Raw genomic sequence first — 18,098 nt, 5'->3', positions numbered from 1 at the left:
GCAATATCATGATTGTTAGAAGTGCTGGTGATAGGAAATCAACTTTCCCTACCTTCTATCAGATAGTCCACTTGCTGTATGTGAAGAAATAAAGTATCTTGGACATGTCATATCTGATAACTGGACAGATGACAAAGATATTTATAGACAGCGCTGTAAAATGTATGCTCAAGCAAACATGCTTTTACGTAAGTTTTCTATGTGCTCTGATTCTGTGAAGTGTTCCCTGTTTACAACCTACATTACTCCATTGTACACTGCTCAATTATGGTCTTGCTTTAAGCAAACAAGTATGCATAGACTCAAGGTAGCATACAATGATGCAATGAGGCTGTTGCTTAGGGTCCCTAGGTGGCACAGTGCTAGTCAGCTGTTTGTGTCCAATAGAGTGCCAACCTTTGAGGCACTCTTAAGACAGCTGATGTCCAGTTTTATGTATCGCCTGGATAGGTCAGAGAATAGCATAATTCAGGCTCTATAGTCAATCCCACCAAAAGTAGCTACAGATTATTATTATTATTATTATTAGGTTCGAACCTAGCCCTGATGAAGACCTGGTGAGGTCGAAACATGTCGGCTTTTTAATGTAACCCCAGCCCAGTACCATTAAAGGCTTTTTAATGTAACTTCCCGTTTGGACACCTTATTTTGGAGTGCCTGGATGAACTCTTCTCTCTACACGTGCAAAAATGTGTATAGCCCCGATATCCAACCCAGACAGCAATTAGATTTGGGCCGGGTCCGTTTTCAAGTCAGCAGATCCGCATAGCAGTCACAGTCATTTTGCCGATCAGCGGCAGCTCCGATCCGGACCAGTAGTTTGACAGTCAGTTTTGAAGGCTCCTGGCGGAGGCGGGCCAGATAAGCAATCCGGACGCGCCATAATAAAATAATTCAGTCCGATTTGAAGGCGCGTGGCGGGTGCGGGCCACATAAAGCAATCCGGACGCGCGAAAACTGAATTTGTTCCCCAACTGTCACTTTGGAACCCTCAGAGAGAGAGACCGTTCTTCAGTTTACCTCAGCTGAACTCAACTATCCGCCTGTGTCGCGTCTCGTCCAACACTGCACTGTCGTGACTTGATCATTCAATGATGGTAAGTAATTATTTAACTTAATACTATGGTAGAAGTAAAATACACTCACACGCCGTCGCCACTACTATTTCAGCGTTTTGGTCCAGTGAGTTAATTCCTCTGTTGTGTCGTGAAATGGCTTGGCCGAGCACTGAATCATAACACCGCAGCATCGCGCTAACTTGCTGCTGTCTTTGTGGCTGGCGGGCTGTGGCATCATAAGCTTTTGATGAACCCACTCAAAATGTGTCACGATCGGGCTATTTGAGTCAATTTTAGCGGCATTAGCAGTAATGGTGATAATCTTTTATGAAGCTAACATCCCAAACATACCCTATCAACACGGGACAGAAACAAAGGTAGTTTCTAGTCGACTAGCACTACTACCGGTAGTTCTGTAACTAGGACCGCTGTGATTTGTATAACATTCGCCAAAAAAAGCTAGGTATAGGTGCGAGTGTGATGTACATGATGTGTTCGATTATTTTCAATTAATTTCTGATGGCTTAATAATCACCGTATCCATGTGGTGCCGCCGACAGCAAACATTCTGTGTTGTGCTATTAGCTCACCTTGAGCTGAATTCATTTGACATCACGCAGTTTGATTGTTGTAGCCTATACACAAATCCTAAATGGTCGTATTGTTAGTTTAATAACGGAATTGTGATATAGGCTATAACATGGATTAGGCTTCATCAAAATACTGTGAATTAAAGCTCATGCATGCATGTTGTATGCAAAACGTTGAAACTTTTTTTGTCTTTCTTTTCCTCTTTGCTTTGGGTTGGGTAGAATTGTACGGTAGGTTCAGCCATTCCTTGATCGACCTGACACCAGCATTAGGCCTACTCGATGTGTATGAAGCAAGCTGCCTCTGCATCAAGTGAGGGAAGAAGCCGCCAGTGAAAAGCTTTTCGGACTGTCATTTGAAGGTATGAGCCGAGAGTTGTAAACATGAATGCCAATTGTACTAGGCCTATGTATTTTCACAGTGAAATCCCAATAACTATTATTCATAATTATTTATTCTTTTTTTTCTGCTACAGGACACAAATGAAAGGACAGGAATTCTGCTCTGCGGCGTTGGTCTCACTATTTATTCAAGAAGCCCTTGGACACCACCAGAATGTATGAAGTAAGTTGTTTTTATGTTATGCATTAAAGCCCATGCATGCTGGCACGCCCCCGCCCCCCCCCACCCCCCCCCCCCCTCTCTCACTCACACACACACACTTGTTGTACTGCACTCAATAAGAGCTTGCCTGATGCTGTTGTTTGGTGGCCTGCATGTGCATAGAATACCTACTGTCTACTTGAATAGGTTTATTGTATGTTCTATGTATTTCTATGACAAACTTTCAACCTTTTTGTGTTTCTTTTTCTTTTTGCTTTGGGTAGAATTGCAAACAGTAGGCACAGTCATTCCTTGATCGACCTGGCATCAACATCGCTCGATGTGTATAAAGCTGCAAGTGAGAGAAGAAGCCGCCACTGAACACCTTTTTGGACTGTCATGTGAGTGTATGAGCTCACAATTTAACTTCTTTAACTGTTGATCCTGCTGAGACATATGTAAGTGGCATGATAATGTCTCATTTACACTAATGTATGTCAAGCTGGTCTCAGGCTAACAAGACTACCATGAAATCTTAAAAGTTTTGGACAGACGTCTCAATTTCACCATTGTGTTGTGCCATACTGGACAAGTATTACTTGCTCAGTTTTGACAACCTAATTCTATATTCTGCTGTGCAACTTGTGCACAAAATGATTCACAATTCTGCTCCACCACCTCTGAAAACTTTTATCCATCCTTGCTCTGAACAAATTAGCAGAACAACTAGATCTACCACCAGAGGAAATAGTAGCCTCCCAAGCCGGGTAACAGCATAAATTTGCACAATCTGTTTTTGCAGAGCAACTAAATAATGGAATGCCCTTCCCACCCACATAAAAGGCATTACAAACTTTTATTCATTCTCACTTGGAGTGAAGAAATGGCTTTCATGTACCCAGTCTGGTCACCACTAATAGTTTTGCACATACCTGTTTTGACACTGAGCATATGGTAGTTTTTGCATATGACATATTTTAGTGTGTGTGTGTGTGTGTGTGTGTGTGTGTGTGTGTGTTATATGTTTTCTTACCTGCCCAGGGAATGCAGATGGAAATTAGCTTTTAGCTATAATGTGGTGCAGGTCATCTTTATTTTTACTATGTAACTAATGTACTTTGCACATGGTTCCTGATGAAATAAATCAATAAACTAAACTAATTGTAAACATGGATGCCAATTGTACTAAATATTTTCACAGTGAAATCCCAATAACTATTATTCATAATTATTTATTCTTTTTGTGCTGTAGGACTGAAATGAAAGGACAGGACTTCTACTCTGCTGGGTCGGCCTCACTACATATTCAAGAAGCCCTCGGACGTCATCAGAATGTACTAAGTAAGTTGTTTTTATGTTATGCATTAAAGCCCATGCATGCTGGTGTGCACACTCTCTCACTCTCACTTACTCTCTCTCTCTCTCTCACACACACACACACACACACACACACACACACACACACACACACGCACACACTTGTTGTACAACACTTAACCAGAACTTGCCTGATGCTGTTCTGTGGTGGCCTGAAAAGTGGATGGAATACCTACTGTCTACTTGGCTAGGTTGACTGTATGTTCTGTGTACGGGGTCATGTTCCCACAGCCCATTGGTCCCACAGCTTATTCCTGCTGCTCCATGTTCCCACATTTTTAAGAAATTATTCAAATATACAGTGCACAGCAATAATGAGTATACCCTTGTTGAAAAGTAACATTTTGAACACACAAGTTATTCCCAAAACGCTCATAGAGTAAGTGAAATACAACATCTTTTGAGCTTACATAAGAAAATTAAGGCCAATTGTATAACTTAAATGACATATTTGCCCATTTTTGTGAAATTATGCTGGTGCAAAATTGAGTACACGCCTATCATCGTGTCTGAGAAGGGGCCGTGTTGGCCTGAATTGTCTCGAAATTTAAAGGGATTAAAAGGGAGGTCATTGTTGTGCGTTTCATCTTTGCCTTGCATTTAACTTTTACATTTTGAGTCTGAACCTGGCTATAATTGATGTGTGTGAGATTCGAATGAAATCCTATAGGGAGTATCATGATCTGTTTCAGTAGTTACAGTACATGTTGACAAGCATATTTCTTTTGGTGAAATTCAGCTTCCTACTGTTGATGGCACCCACACAGCCCCAAGCCATGCCACTCCCACTACCATACTTGACTTTCAGCATGAGGCACTTTCCTTTGTACACATCGCTTTTTACCACCACACATGTTTGACACCATCTAAAGCCAATTTGTTTATCTTGATGTCATTAGATCAGAGGACATGGTTCCAGTAACCCATATCCTTAGTTTGTTTGACTCTGATGAGACCATGACAAACAAATTTGCATTTGATGCTGTCAAGCATGTGTGCCATTGACTGAAATGTTAAATACATCATTGCCGTGATTAAGGCGATTACATTTCTAACCAAATATTAAACATTGACATGTTATTTAGAAAGTCGAGAATTTTAACTGATTTGATATGACAATATGACCCGTTTCTTTTTTTCTGAAGAGAATGGTGATTTCATCACAATCTTCTAATTTTGTGAGTTACTTAATTCATGGTTTCTTGAAGCCAAAAATATGCAAGAATAAACAAATTATTGGCATAGTTTTAAATTGTGGGTCGTGAATCTATAATCTATGAAAGTGTAACATTATTGATGGAATTATGGAAATAAATAAACATTTTCATGATATTCTAATTTTTTGGCCAGCACCTGTATGTGTCAGTTCATTCACAATCGTATGTAATTTGTGCCTGCACATACATCTGCATTAAGTCTAACGTTTCCCTTCTGCTTTGTGTGCTTTTTAATATCTTACAGTGTGAAGAGGCAACAAGGGAGAGATGAACGCTATCAAAAATGTGGAGATGGATCTGGCAGCCGACCGCTTTGGCACACACCCAACAAGAAACAAAACAATAAAGAATACTAAAATGCATAATTTGTAAGCAGCTAATTTTTTAAAAACATTGTTTGCTCTTGCTTGAAGGTGCACTGTGTAAAATTGTGGCCAGAGTAGTTATTGCATCTATGGTGCTCATTGAAACTGTGCTGTCTACTGCTAATTTAGATTTTTGCATGAATACCAAAGTGTAGTGAGTTTTGCAGCTAAAATGTCTATTTCTGGAAATTCAAAATGGCGGACCATGGAGAAGATCCCCCTTTTCATGTATGAAAAGTGCAAATTTCCCAGTCATGTTGAATACTTTGGTGGTGGTAAATATCTGTTAAAAAGTTAACATTTGTGAATGGGCATAATGAATTCTGGAAATGAACAACTAAAAATATTCCACGTCCACCTTTAATGGGGTATGCCACTATTTTGGGGCTTAATACAATTAAAATCGTTGGCCAGGGTTTATATAGGTGGTAAAGTGTCTTATTTTTCATGTAAGCCGTTGTCTTCTTTTAAGACAAGTTAGAAGAGGAAGCATGTCGCTAAGCTAGTGAAAGTCAATGGATCCGTGTAGCATGTAGCAATGCTACATGGATGCATTGACTTTCACTAGCTTAGCGACATACTCCCTCTTTTAACTTGTCATAAGACACTTTACCACCTTTATAAACCCCAGCCAACGATTTTAACTGTATTAAGCCCCAAAATAATGGCATATGCCTTTAAATACCCCTTTAATCCGGATCAGGCCCAGATAAGGTCCGGATATGGGCCAGATGAGCCCCAACTGTGTATTACGGATCAGGGCCAGATCATGGTCAGATGCGTATTACGGACCTGGGCCAGATCTGGCCCAGGTCGGCCACAAATTCCAAACATGTGGATCGGACCTGGGCCAGATCCATTCCGGATCCATAATCCGGACCTGTTCCAGCTCAGCGCCATTGTAAAATAAGAAACCGGGCCAGACCAGGATTGCGGACCTGGCCCAAGTGCCTGCCAACATCTGTCACAGATCTGGGCCAGACCCATTTTGCTGTCTGGGAAGAGCACCCAACAAACCCAAATGAACAGACTGAAGACCGCTTGAGCTTCCAGCCACCTGTGTGCCTTACACATTTTTTGCACATTGTAGTAAACATATAGCAACAAAATTGAGTGTAGCAGAATGCTTTACATCAGTTCACACAAGAAATGAGTGTAGCAGAATGCTTTTTACATCAGTTCACATAGGCCTACTGTGTTGCCACATTCAAGATGGCGGAAAAGGAGTGCCATGGGAAAGTTAGTTCGTCAGACCTCAGGTCAAAGGTTAGCATTTTCCCGGGAAAGTTGTACATGTGTGGTTGGTAACAACATTGTAAGTACGCATTGTATTATCTCCCCTTTGAAGACTTAAAACTTCTTGTTTGATGTTTTTTTTAACACATTAACATTACGTATGCATCTGTTTGTACCATGCTCATGAACTCATCTTGTTTGTTATGCTGTGCGTTACACTTGACAATGTTGTGAATTCCTTAAAACTAGATAATAGTTTGTTGATAAACAGTCGTTTACTGCTGGCGTACAGAGGTAGTTTGACAGTGCTGTAGCCTGCTGTGCGTTCTGTGTGAACTTGCTAAACTCCTTTAGTTATTGCATGCGCCAATATCGCGAATGCATCTTATATATTCCACTCAAGCAGCCCTGTTTTACTTCCCCCTTCAAAGCAGTGGTTTTCTGTGCACGGGAATGGGTATCGTTTTGTAGATAAAAGATTGCTAACCTTCAAGGAGAGAACAGTGATAGTGAAACTGTCCCAGCAGGACACTAGAAAGACTGTGTGAATTTATACAGGCAAAGTAAGTGGCGTGTTCCTGCTGTTACAAGTGAACAATCAAGAGCCACTCCCTCAGCAATTCTCAATATAACAACTGTCTACCTCAATTCATTTAGCTCATTCAACTACCAGCCATGGCCAAAATAACAGAAGAGGTCCTCTTAGAGAAAGGGACTCCCAGAGCAACGAAACTACAGCAAATAAAGACATTAAAGTAAGTAATGGTTTACTTGTATCTGTTTACTGCTAGCAGCTATCCATTTGACAGATTGTTATTATTTTAATGTGAAGTGTGAACCTCACTTGAATTCATAAACATCATTTTGTAGCATGCTTAATGAGTCCCAGCCATTAATCTGCTCCTGTGTCTTTCAGCCTATCTCGACTGGGATTAAAGATTAAAGACATGCCAGTGTCTCTCCTGTCCCAGCTCACGGGTCTGGAGGACCTGGACCTTTCCGGGAATCTGTTGCAGCACATGCCCGAAGGACTCTCCCTACCATCCCTGAGAGTGCTGGACCTCTCGGACAATGACATGGAGGACATCATGTCTCTTCAGTCCCTGGACGTGCTGGAAGAGCTGAATCTTGAGGACAACCTGTATCTCACGGTAGGAATCATGCCATGAATGCTGAAAGTGGGATAGCGGCCTTCAAGGTTTCCTGATATCAAGAGAATTGGACTGACTGGCTTTGTCAGACTCTTCCACACCTCTGTTTTGTCTTATTTTCCTTGATTTCCCTGACACCTCGGCGGCCACTGTCCTGTAGCTAATCTATATTTTTATGATATGTAGCTTTTCTTCTATGAAGAGACAGATTTTCTTTATCTCGAAATGTTTGTGTTGTAGCTAAATGATCAGCACAAGGCGATATTCCTCCTGCCCAAGTTGAGAATGTTCAATGGGAAGGATATTAGCTCGCAGGCCAACCATATTCGCCACGTCGCCAGTGGGATTCTGAGGAAAAGGGTAAGGGCTGTCTGTTTCTGCTGTGTCTTTGGTCATTTCTACCATAACATGATTGTTGTGTTATTCTTCCTTTCGAAAATTGTTTAAATCTTATGATGTGATGCTGATGATTTGAATATTTTTGCAGGTTGTTGAAATATGGGAGGGGAATTTTAAACTTCCAAGTCCACCAACACCTGAGAGCCTGTCCAAGGTGGAGAAGAGCTTTATCAATGACGCTTGTCTCCGAGTCAAATATGGCCCTAGCTCACTGAGTCTCTACACAAAGTGGAGGGTAGGTATTCAGATTGGGTGAAATGTGTACTATCCATTTGCTGTAAAATATCAGCAGTATTGAATTTTGTTGTCAGGTTTTAATTACATCTCTGTGGATTTCATGTGCTGTAGGTGGAGATGATTGCTAGAGAACACTTCCAGTCTCTCATCCCAACAAAAGAAACCAGCAGAGCTCAGAACGGGCCCTCTGCTGCCAAGGACAACGGGGTAAACATAGGGTCATGATGACCATAAAGTCACGTTTCCCAAGCATGTTTCCCACTTAGTTGAAAGCCACTGCATTACATACATTATACAGTAATGCCTATTTTGTATTTCATGATTTATTTGTCGCAGGTTGCTCTCACTCCAGTGAAGAGAAAATTGACAGAGGAAGCAGAGGACGATAAAGACGAGTCCGATGTCCGCCAAGTCCGCTGCACGCCAAAGAGGGCTCGAGCTGCAGCCGCCGTCGTTGAAACTCCCACTAAAGACAGTCCCCGAAAATCATCCGACATTCAGATCACCCCAAGGAAGGTTGGCAGACCACCTAAAAATAAAAACGACACTGAAAAGGAACAGACCACCCCAAGAAAGATTGGCAGACTGCCTAAAAATCAAAACGACACTGAAAAGGAACAGACCACCCCAAGGAAGGTTAGCAGACAGCCTAAAAATAAAAACGACACTGAAAAGGAATCGGCCACTCCCACCAAGCGCCAGTCAGCCACCCTGAAGGAGGAGGTGAAACCAAGCACACCACAAAAGAAGCAGACGAGAACCCAGCCCAGGACGGGCACCCCACAGAAACCCATCCAGAGGATCTCGGAGGTTTGAATGATTTGCATTTCACCTCCTGTATCAGAATTACTGTAAAAGAAAGGCCACTGAATAGATCCAGTCGCCAAATCTGGGCCCACCCATGAAATTGCTTGTTTTCCCCCACGTTGGCTAATCAATATGCCAAATGACTGGCAGTGATTGGCACCACACGACCACGGGTGGAGCATTCGGAGGGGAAAACAATGCAGTTTAATGGGCGGGCCAGAGGAGCCGACTGGGTGAATTGCGAATGTGCTCATGCTCAATAGTCACCTGTGTTTGTCACACACGTCTGCTATAACCCCCAGTGTTCCTCATTTGCATTGCATTACATTGTAACACGCGTTGATGGTTTCTAATTGGCTTCTCTATCCCCTGCTGTTTCAGGACCCTGTGTGTCTGCAGCCCATTCATGTCCTGCAGTGCCACAGCAAGCAGGATGACCCTTTTGACTTCAAGACACAGCTCTGGGCCTGTGCGTTTGAGCCCGCTGCAGACAGCACAGGTCAGTATTAACAAATCATGTGTAGTTAATTTATGAATCTCAAATAGACCCAAAACCCCTGAGTTTGGGGGTACTCCAAGAATGTGGTTAAGGGATAATCCTGGATAAGTTAACTACAAGAAGCAAGGAAACTAATAAATAGCCTATAGATGTCCTTTTAATAAAATGTACGGGTTCTGTCTTTTTTTAGATGATTCACCACTATCTCAAGGCTCATCTCTTGGAAAACAAGTTGTTTTCTGTTTTTTGTCAGTATCTGCCGTTACATTAGTTGTCTAAAATGTGATTCCTGCCTAATGTGGTCACTCCTGATGTTTTTAGAGGGGGAGAGCACAGTGGCCACGTGTGGAGGTGAATCTATATGTCTGATCGACTGTGAGATGGGCACGGTGCTGAAGAAATACAAAGTCCCTGGAGAGGTTTGTCCACCTTCTTACATTTTCATATTATGATTTTAGTCACTATATAACAGTATGTGTTTGTACTTTTTCTAAGGAAATTAATTTGTCTAGCAGGTTTTGAGGCAGTTGCAGTAGCATGGTTATTGCATTTTCTCTTAGATATTTTTGCCACCACATAATTTTTAGCTCTGGCTCTGGTCTTTAATGAAAGGTGTATAACGGCACCACATTTTTCTTGCTACATGTTTTTCTGTCTTAGTAATCACCTCTGGCTAAAATGCATGTACCAAACGCACTACACAAATAAAACCTGTATACAACTAATATTTCAACTATTCGACTATTTTCAACAACTAATTGTTAATATTTTACTATTGTTTTCAGGAGTTCTACTCCCTGGCCTGGTCCTGGCTCCAGATGACAGTGAAGGGTGCCTCCTCCAGGCCCTGTAGCATCCTGGCCGCTGCAGGGAAGAGAGGCATGGTCAAGCTCATCCACCCCAAGGCCAACCTGGCATTCGGGGAGTTCAGGACCAGCCGGCGATCCGTCTCCATCCTCCGCTTCAGCCCCTGCCACAAGAGTTACCTTTTCGGTCAGTGTGCCGGAACATAGTCCCCTGTTCTGAAACATAATATGAATTTGTTTGGAAACTTAGGTTTTTTTTTATAAATCAATTGACTTTCCCAAAACATTGATTGATGTGAATCATCCAATCATCCAAAAGTCAATGCATTTCACACAGGGCATCTCACTCTGGTAGTCCCTGTAAATTACTTTCAGAATATTCTGGAGCTGTGATTTTACTGCATTCTCTTGGTGGCAGAGAGTGTATGTACAGTACCGGTGACTCTGATGCCATTAAATATCATAGTAAGAGAATAATGTTCTTTTACGTCCATTTATATGAACATGTTCTCTTCTCTGTCATACTCTACCAGCTGGGAGTTATGACAACAAGATCTCTATGTGGGACATTGGCACCATAGACACGGACTACAATTTCAAAGTCAGGTGAGTGTTTCAATAGGCATTCGGTCTCCATTACAAACTTGTTGCGTAATTCAGTAATAATGCATATTAATACAATTTTGTGTGTGTGTGTGTGTGTGTGTGTGTGTGTCTGATTTCAGTCAGCTCCTGGTTCTGGAGACTGACTCCACCCCTCTGCATCTGGCCCTGCCCCCATCCTCCGCCGATAAACACCTCATTGCAGCATGTGATGACGGACTGCAGTGTTTCAACATTCAGCTCAATGCCAACACACAGAAAAGGTACATGGCATATGCAATAAAAAAACAACAACAATAATGTAGCCCTATATCATTTGTGGATTCCGAGATACAAGTGTTTATAAAATGTGGTTTGTATTTATGGTTCACCCAGTATTAGTTACACTGAAGCAGAGGAAGTAAAGCAAAAGTGAAAACGTGTGTGATGATATTTTTTGACCCGCTTGCAGTGTCATCTTCGTTCTTCCAAAATAATGAAATGTTCACATAAGCACTGCTAACACTACTCCATCGCTAGCTCACTGCTAAAACTCGGGTCATCTATTTCCTTAGGACAATGCAGATGGAAATAACATTTCCTGTGTATGAGAAGAGGGACAAAACAAACAACTACCGCACAATAGATGGCCTCTCTTTCCTGTCAGATGATGTCGTGGGTGAGTGTACTGCAGCCGGTCTCTTGATTCGTGTCACGGGAAGTGGCCGTCTCAAGACATCGTAATGAAATATGACTTCTTTTTTTCCCCCTCAAATACACACATGCAGAAGTTGCTATGAAGGACGTCATTTGACATTTTTGTGAATATTGATATCATATTCATTAACGTTGAGATGTTACCAATGCATACAGTGCACATGCACTTTCCGGCCACTTTTTTTTCATCAGCCAATCACATGGTGGCAACTCAGTGCATATAGAGTAGAGTAGAGTAGAGTAGAGTAACATTTATTAATCCCGAAGGAAATTTAGGTGTCTAGTAGCATCCATTCAAAAAAATAGGTATGTAGACATGGTCAAGCAGGTCAAACAGAGCCTCAGAATGAGGAGGAAAGGTGATTTAAGTGAATTTGAACATGACACTGTTGTTGTTGCTAGATGGGCTTGCTTTGAGCATTTCAGAAACTGTTGATCTACTGGGATATTCCTTCACAACATCTCTTGGGTGTATAGTGAACAATCTGAAAAAGAGGCAATTCTGCAATTCAGGGGGCGAAAATCCTATGATGCCAGATATCAGAGGAGAGTGGCCAGATTGGTTTGAGCTGATACAAAGGCAACAGTAACTCAAAGACCCACTTGTTGCAATTGAAGTATGCATAAGAGCATCTCTGAATGCACAGTATGTCAAACCTTGAGGCAAATGGACGACGGTAGCAGAAGACCAGAGCGGGTGCCACTCCAGTCAGTTGAGAACAGGAAAAGGAGGCTATAATTCACACAGGCTCAACAAAATTGGGTAATAGATGATTGGAAAAATGTTGCCTGTTCTGATGAGTCTTGAATTCTGCTGCAACACTTGGGAACACTTGTAGTCAGAATTTGGCATCAACAACATGGAAACATGGATCCCGCTGGGCTTGTATCAACAGTTGATTCAAGCTGGTGGTGTAATGTCGAAGGGATATTTGCGTGGCACAATTTTGGCCCCTTCGTACCAATTGAACTTTGTTGGAATGCCACAGCCTACCAGAAGATTGTTTCAGGAAGATTAGGCCGTTCTGAAGGCAAAATGGAGTCCAAACCAGCACCAGTAAGGTTTACCTAATATAGTCATACCTGCAAACTCGTCACCTTTTAGTGACAGTCACCTTTTTCCTGACCAATTAGGTCATTCACGTGAATCATGTAGAACATGGGGGGGCGAGTTTGTAGGTCTGTAAAGTGGTCAATGAGTGAATGAATTGTTTAATCCAAACACATTTCACTATCACCATACACTTAATCAGAGCATCAGCTATATTCTACATTCGTCTTATTCTATGCCATTCATTCTCTTACTTGAGAAATTCTCTCAGGGCATCACCAATTGCATTCAACGCTGAATACAGTCAGCTACAACATAATGCTCTTTTGTTCATTCAAGATGTCTTAGGTCTTCAGAATCTACTGTTTGTGTCTAGGGTCGGGGGTCTAAACAGGGTGAAATTGCATTTAGTCATTATGCTGCAAAATGCTGGAACCAACTTTCTGTCAAAAGTAGAGCTGCCCCAACATTGTCATGTTTTAAACGGAAATTAAAAATGACTTTATTCTCATCTGCCTTTGGTGATATAGTGTGTAATTAACTAATAAACACAATAATGTTTTTTCTTCTCTTTTCTCTATTCTTAAGGACAATAAATAACATTTATGTATGATAATGTGCTATATAAATATTTTTGATTGATTGATTGATTGATTGATTGATTCCCTCCTCCAGCTTCCAAAAGCCACATGCAAGGTTCCATCTACCTGTGGAGCTGGAGCCAAACGCTAGCCTCGTCCTCCAAGAAGGACAAGGTGACCGCAAAAATCCTTGCAGAGCTGCAGTGGTCTGACACCGATGTTCCTTACCTGTCACTCAACACCTGTTCCAGTAAGTCAGAAATGAAATGTACCGTAATCAATATTGTATTGTGTGTGTTTGTATTTTTTGGAAGATATTTATTTTTGTCTTCGTATAATTTATGTATAATATTCGGCTGGGTGCATACCTGAACTAGTGGTTGTCCAGTCCAAGGGTCTTGCATGGTTACTATACCCAATACAACAAATGATCCACACCAAACGGTCCATGATGATAAGTCGTTCACGAACGGACACATTGGCTCAGGGGGTGTGCAGTAGTACTTTGAAAACCACTCTTAAAAGAACATAATAATAAATTGGAAGTGTTAATATTTCATACAATGTGTAGGTATGTGTCCTTTAAAATGGCTGTGAAAAAGAAAAAGAGTCTGTTTATGTAACTATCCCCAGAGGGCGATATTTCACTACATTGATTTTACTATGAACCAAGACAAGCTCTTGAAGAGGGCTGTGATAAAAGGACTCACCTACTTTCAATTGGAAGTTTGGGTTATTCTAATCTACAGCATTAAGTTGTGTTGTCTCATATTCATTTAACCCAGTATGTGTGTAAGGAAATTTGTGTGTGTCAGTGAAAGAAGAATATTTGATCCACACAGCGTTTTTTGCAAAGTCTGACCGGCTGTAATTCACAAACCATAAACTTTATCTTATTGATTCTGTACCAGCCATAGCAGTCTTCTTAATATGTGTTAAATATGTATGTTGAATATCTACATGAGCTTTGTAGAACTAGTTCAACAGCTTCTGTATGAATGTCCTAGTTTTCTCATGGCAAGCTGCTGAAGCATGGCTTTGCATTGTGGAGATTTGTTATGAGTGGCTGGTTCTTGATTTAATTTCCACTACCCTCAGGTCACGGCTATGCAGTGTGTGGAGATGACAAAGGAAGGCTGTGGACGTACCACATGACAGAACGCATGAAGGCAAATTTCAAAAGTGGGAAACCTATTTCTACGACTGAGGTATGATTCACGTCATAATAGCATTTGTTTAACTCCATCAGTAAGCCATGAGTTATTGCTTACCTGATACAACTTGCCTGAGTCAAGCTTACTGAATATAAATACTAATTACTAAATCTAATATATGTGTAAAAGATTTGAAATTGTGTTAGGCATTGATTACAAATCCTAAATGGAATAAAATTAATTACAGTTTTTGATTCCTTGGTGTAGTCCATGATCTCTCAGAATTCCGTGGAATGTACACAGATCTTTGGGATACGAAATCTGTGTCAGTTTCGCAGATTTTGCCAAAGTTCCGTGCCCCTGGTCACGGAAGTGTTTTTATGGACTCACGGAAGTGCTTACTATATTCCCACAGTACTATTTTAAGTCTATAATTAGAAAATAGACACCAAACTCTAATGCTTAACAAAAGAATGCTATAGAAATTGAAGTTGTGCCCTGACCAAAACAATTCCCTAACCTTAACCTGTCAGTAAAGACGTGTTTCATAGAAATACCTTTTCCAGTTGGTTGATAGGCTATCAAAAATTCATATATTAAACAAATGAATATTAGCTGTGCCCAGACCAAAACAATCCCTAATCCTAACCTAAGGACTGTTTTTTGAGATTTTTTTTTTAACTAGAAAAAGCCTGAGAAAACGCAAGACTGTGGAAACAAAGAGCTGTGTTAATACAGAAAAAGCACCTCCGTGAGTCCATCACAGAAAACACTTCCGTGACAAGTGGCACAGAATGTTGGCAACATCTGTGAAACTGACACTAAGGTCCGTGTCCATTCCATGGAAGTCTGAGAGATCATGTGCCCTACCCATGTCTGAGTTGCAGTTTTTAGTTTGTTACTACAGGTTCTTGAAACCTTCGAGACATGTCTAAGTTGCACTCATTGGTTCCTCATGGCAGATTGACTAGTTCCCGTAGCTCTTTCATGCGGATGGAATCACTGGCGGTCCTATTCACTATTTGCTGGAAAAGCTCAACTACAGGATAACAACATTGCAGTCACATCACAGAGAGTCTTAAGTAACCAAGACACTATCGTTATTTTTGTGGCAGTAGAGTTATTAGTATTGATCTGCATGAACGATTTAAACAGGAAAACTTTTTATTGAACCATTGCGTGGTCTGTACGTCCACAAAAATGGTCAACACACCCCCCAAACCGCCACCCACCCACCCTAACCCATTAAAATCAACCCATTACCAATGAAAAACCAGCCTGCCACCAGTACTGACTGCATACCCCCTTGTCCATGCACCACTTCTTTGCAAACGTATCAGTACTCCCTGTGACCTGATAGTAAGCATACTCAACCATAATCCTAGACTCAACCAGTGCTTTAAATTGTTTTACCCGATCCCCCATATTCTCCTGACTACCAGGGGGAAAAAAGTTTAAAAATCTTTTTTTTTTTTTACTCCCCTAATTGTTTGAAGGCAAAAAATGAGATTGGCAACATTTTTTTCGAATTTTTATTTTAAAGATTTAATGTGTCCATTACAGTGGACATTGGAAGGCCGTACATTGAAAATGTACCCTAATTGCTATCAATCAATCTGGATGAAAAAGCATAACAATCAGTTCAATAATTAGTAAATTTGAGCATTTATGAGTTTACAATGAGTGTTTTATTGGTTTGAGGTGGAAACTGGATGTGTCTGTGACCATTATCATTCATGCAGGTCATCTCAAGTCAAAGCAATTTTGTTTTAAGCAACTGGACTTGCAGTTGAAGCTTGAATGACATGTGGTCCCTCAACTGAGGACTTTCACCAGAGTTGACTAATTTTATAGTTCTGATGTGTGAAATATGGGTTATTATCTCTGGAACAAACATGTGTTCATGTCTATAGGATTAATTTAGTCTTAATTTATTTTTTGGTTGAAATATTGTCCTGCAAAGTTCAGACACACATCAGAGTCATGCTCCACATGGGGCGACAAATGCATCAATAGGAAACGTTCTGCTTGTTCTGATTCTACTTTTCCTGCTTGAAATGAATCCTAAGAGGTCTCTGAATCTTCAGCATCTTCCTCAAACATCACATCTAGGATTATTTATCAATAATGTGCTGTAAAGTGTCTCTCCTTCTGATTCTGATACTGACTTTCTGACTAGAAAAATACTAACAAAATGGAAGATGTCACTACCAATGTCCATTTTAGAGGACATTTCTTTAACGCCTAAATATGGGAATTAAATTATGTTACATTCATTTAGAAATGGTTTAATTGTGCTCTGGAGAGATGAAAATAACATATAAAGATGATGTTTTAAGACAATAATTGCCCACTTTATTTATGCATTTACTTTCCCTTTAACCAAAATCGGCCTATTTTTAATGGACACCATTTTCCTTGCAAAGAAACAGAAAGTTCCCAAAACCCCACCCCTACACACATGTTATCATTGGAAAGCTCTGAATGTCCTCTTCAAAGACCATTGGGAGTTAGCACAGTAGTGTGTATGGGGTGGGAGATATTGCGGTTTACAAATGTCCTCTAGAGAGGACAAAAATGAACTGCTGGTAGTCAGGAGGATATTCCCCTCCTCTTCCATCTTGTTGCATTTCCAGAGAACCAGGAAGACGGGAACCAGGAAGAGTATAATGTACTATCTTTGCCTTAACCAGCTTAATGGTGATACTTTTGTTTTGTTCCTTGTTGCAGGTTCTTGAGTGGCCGGCCCCTGTGCTAGATGGCCAGGGCACTGTGGAGGGCCCCTCCATCAACTCAGTGGTGATGTCCCAGGACCTACGCTACCTGGTGGCTCTCAGTGACAAGAACATGGTGGTGATCTGGAAGAAGACGTCCTGAGAGTGGAGTACTGGTGGGCCGTATTCAAGGGACCCCCTCAAACGTCAATGGACGAACTCACACACATGCACATACAGAGGGAAGCCGACGGAGGGACAAAGGTGTCAGTTATCCTGTGTCCAGGGACAAACGGGACCCGACATTGGGTTTTCATTACCTTGTGTGTTTTGGAAGGGGGGCCTCTCAGATGACTTTCTCCTGGGTCAGGCTATCAGCAGCCCTGTGTGCATAGAGTTTTGTTTTGGTTTTGGGTGCTTGTCCTTAGCAATCCATTTTAAAAAGTGACGTAAGTCCAGCAGTGCTGCACATTGTTTTTTTTTTTTATTACTGTTTTTATTTTTAATGTTTGCATGGATATCATGTGATGTGTGCCCTCCCCTCTCGGAACAGAAAAACAGATAATTGCACTCTGCACATGTACAGATGTAGAAATTGTGCATACACCTTCTGCAGGTCTTGTCTCGCTCCGTGAAAATGTGTATTACAGTGTATTAAAAGGGCACTGTGCATTTCAAGGAAAACGTTGTCTTTGTATTGTTTTAATTGCCTAACACACAAGATTACTTACAACCCAAAGATGCATTTGAACTGCAATTTGACCATGATGCAAAATACAGGAACACTGAAAGTGGTACCAATTGTTGCCAATCACTGGACGATTTATTTTGTTGTGATTTTAGAATGGTACCTCAAGAAATACAGACAGAAAAATGCAACCTGTTGTAAAATTGATGGGGTGAAAAAGGATGCAACACGTGCATTGGTTCAGAAGAGCACATTGTGTACAAAATAAGAGAGCGTGGATTCAAGAAGCATTAGAGGGAGGAGCAACCCATTTCGCCCCGCCTCT

At 41.1% G+C, this 18,098-nt stretch overlaps 1 protein-coding gene and 1 long non-coding RNA gene across 3 annotated transcripts; both read left to right on the top strand.

Annotated features, from left to right (window-relative positions):
* Positions 1 to 719: 719 nt before the first annotated feature.
* Positions 720 to 5,151, top strand: LOC134452306 (uncharacterized). Its single transcript, XR_010035421.1, has 6 exons — positions 720 to 1,097; positions 1,871 to 2,010; positions 2,125 to 2,213; positions 2,477 to 2,593; positions 3,445 to 3,533; positions 5,031 to 5,151. It is a non-coding gene; the product is annotated as an uncharacterized LOC134452306 (long non-coding RNA).
* Positions 5,152 to 6,445: 1,294 nt separating this feature from the next.
* lrwd1 (leucine-rich repeats and WD repeat domain containing 1) lies at positions 6,446 to 17,984 on the top strand. 2 transcript variants are annotated; one of them, XM_063203982.1, is made up of 16 exons: positions 6,446 to 6,466; positions 7,045 to 7,142; positions 7,304 to 7,538; positions 7,779 to 7,898; positions 8,026 to 8,172; positions 8,286 to 8,381; positions 8,511 to 8,984; positions 9,363 to 9,480; positions 9,802 to 9,899; positions 10,266 to 10,473; positions 10,820 to 10,892; positions 11,012 to 11,152; positions 11,444 to 11,547; positions 13,312 to 13,467; positions 14,316 to 14,425; positions 17,102 to 17,984. In XM_063203982.1, exons 2-16 carry the CDS (start codon positions 7,063 to 7,065, stop codon positions 17,246 to 17,248), a joined length of 2,307 nt encoding a protein of 768 aa, XP_063060052.1. In that variant the 5' UTR covers positions 6,446 to 6,466; positions 7,045 to 7,062; the 3' UTR covers positions 17,249 to 17,984. The 2 variants fall into 2 exon arrangements, with proteins under 2 accessions (XP_063060052.1, XP_063060053.1); XM_063203983.1 differs by lacking the exon at positions 6,446 to 6,466 and adding an exon at positions 6,886 to 6,950.
* The last annotated feature ends 114 nt before the right edge of the window (positions 17,985 to 18,098 follow it).

This window comes from Engraulis encrasicolus, chromosome 7, assembly GCF_034702125.1.
Source record: "Engraulis encrasicolus isolate BLACKSEA-1 chromosome 7, IST_EnEncr_1.0, whole genome shotgun sequence".
In the NCBI taxonomy this organism is placed as follows: Eukaryota; Metazoa; Chordata; class Actinopteri; order Clupeiformes; family Engraulidae; genus Engraulis; species Engraulis encrasicolus.
This window is presented reverse-complemented; position numbering and strand designations above follow the sequence as displayed.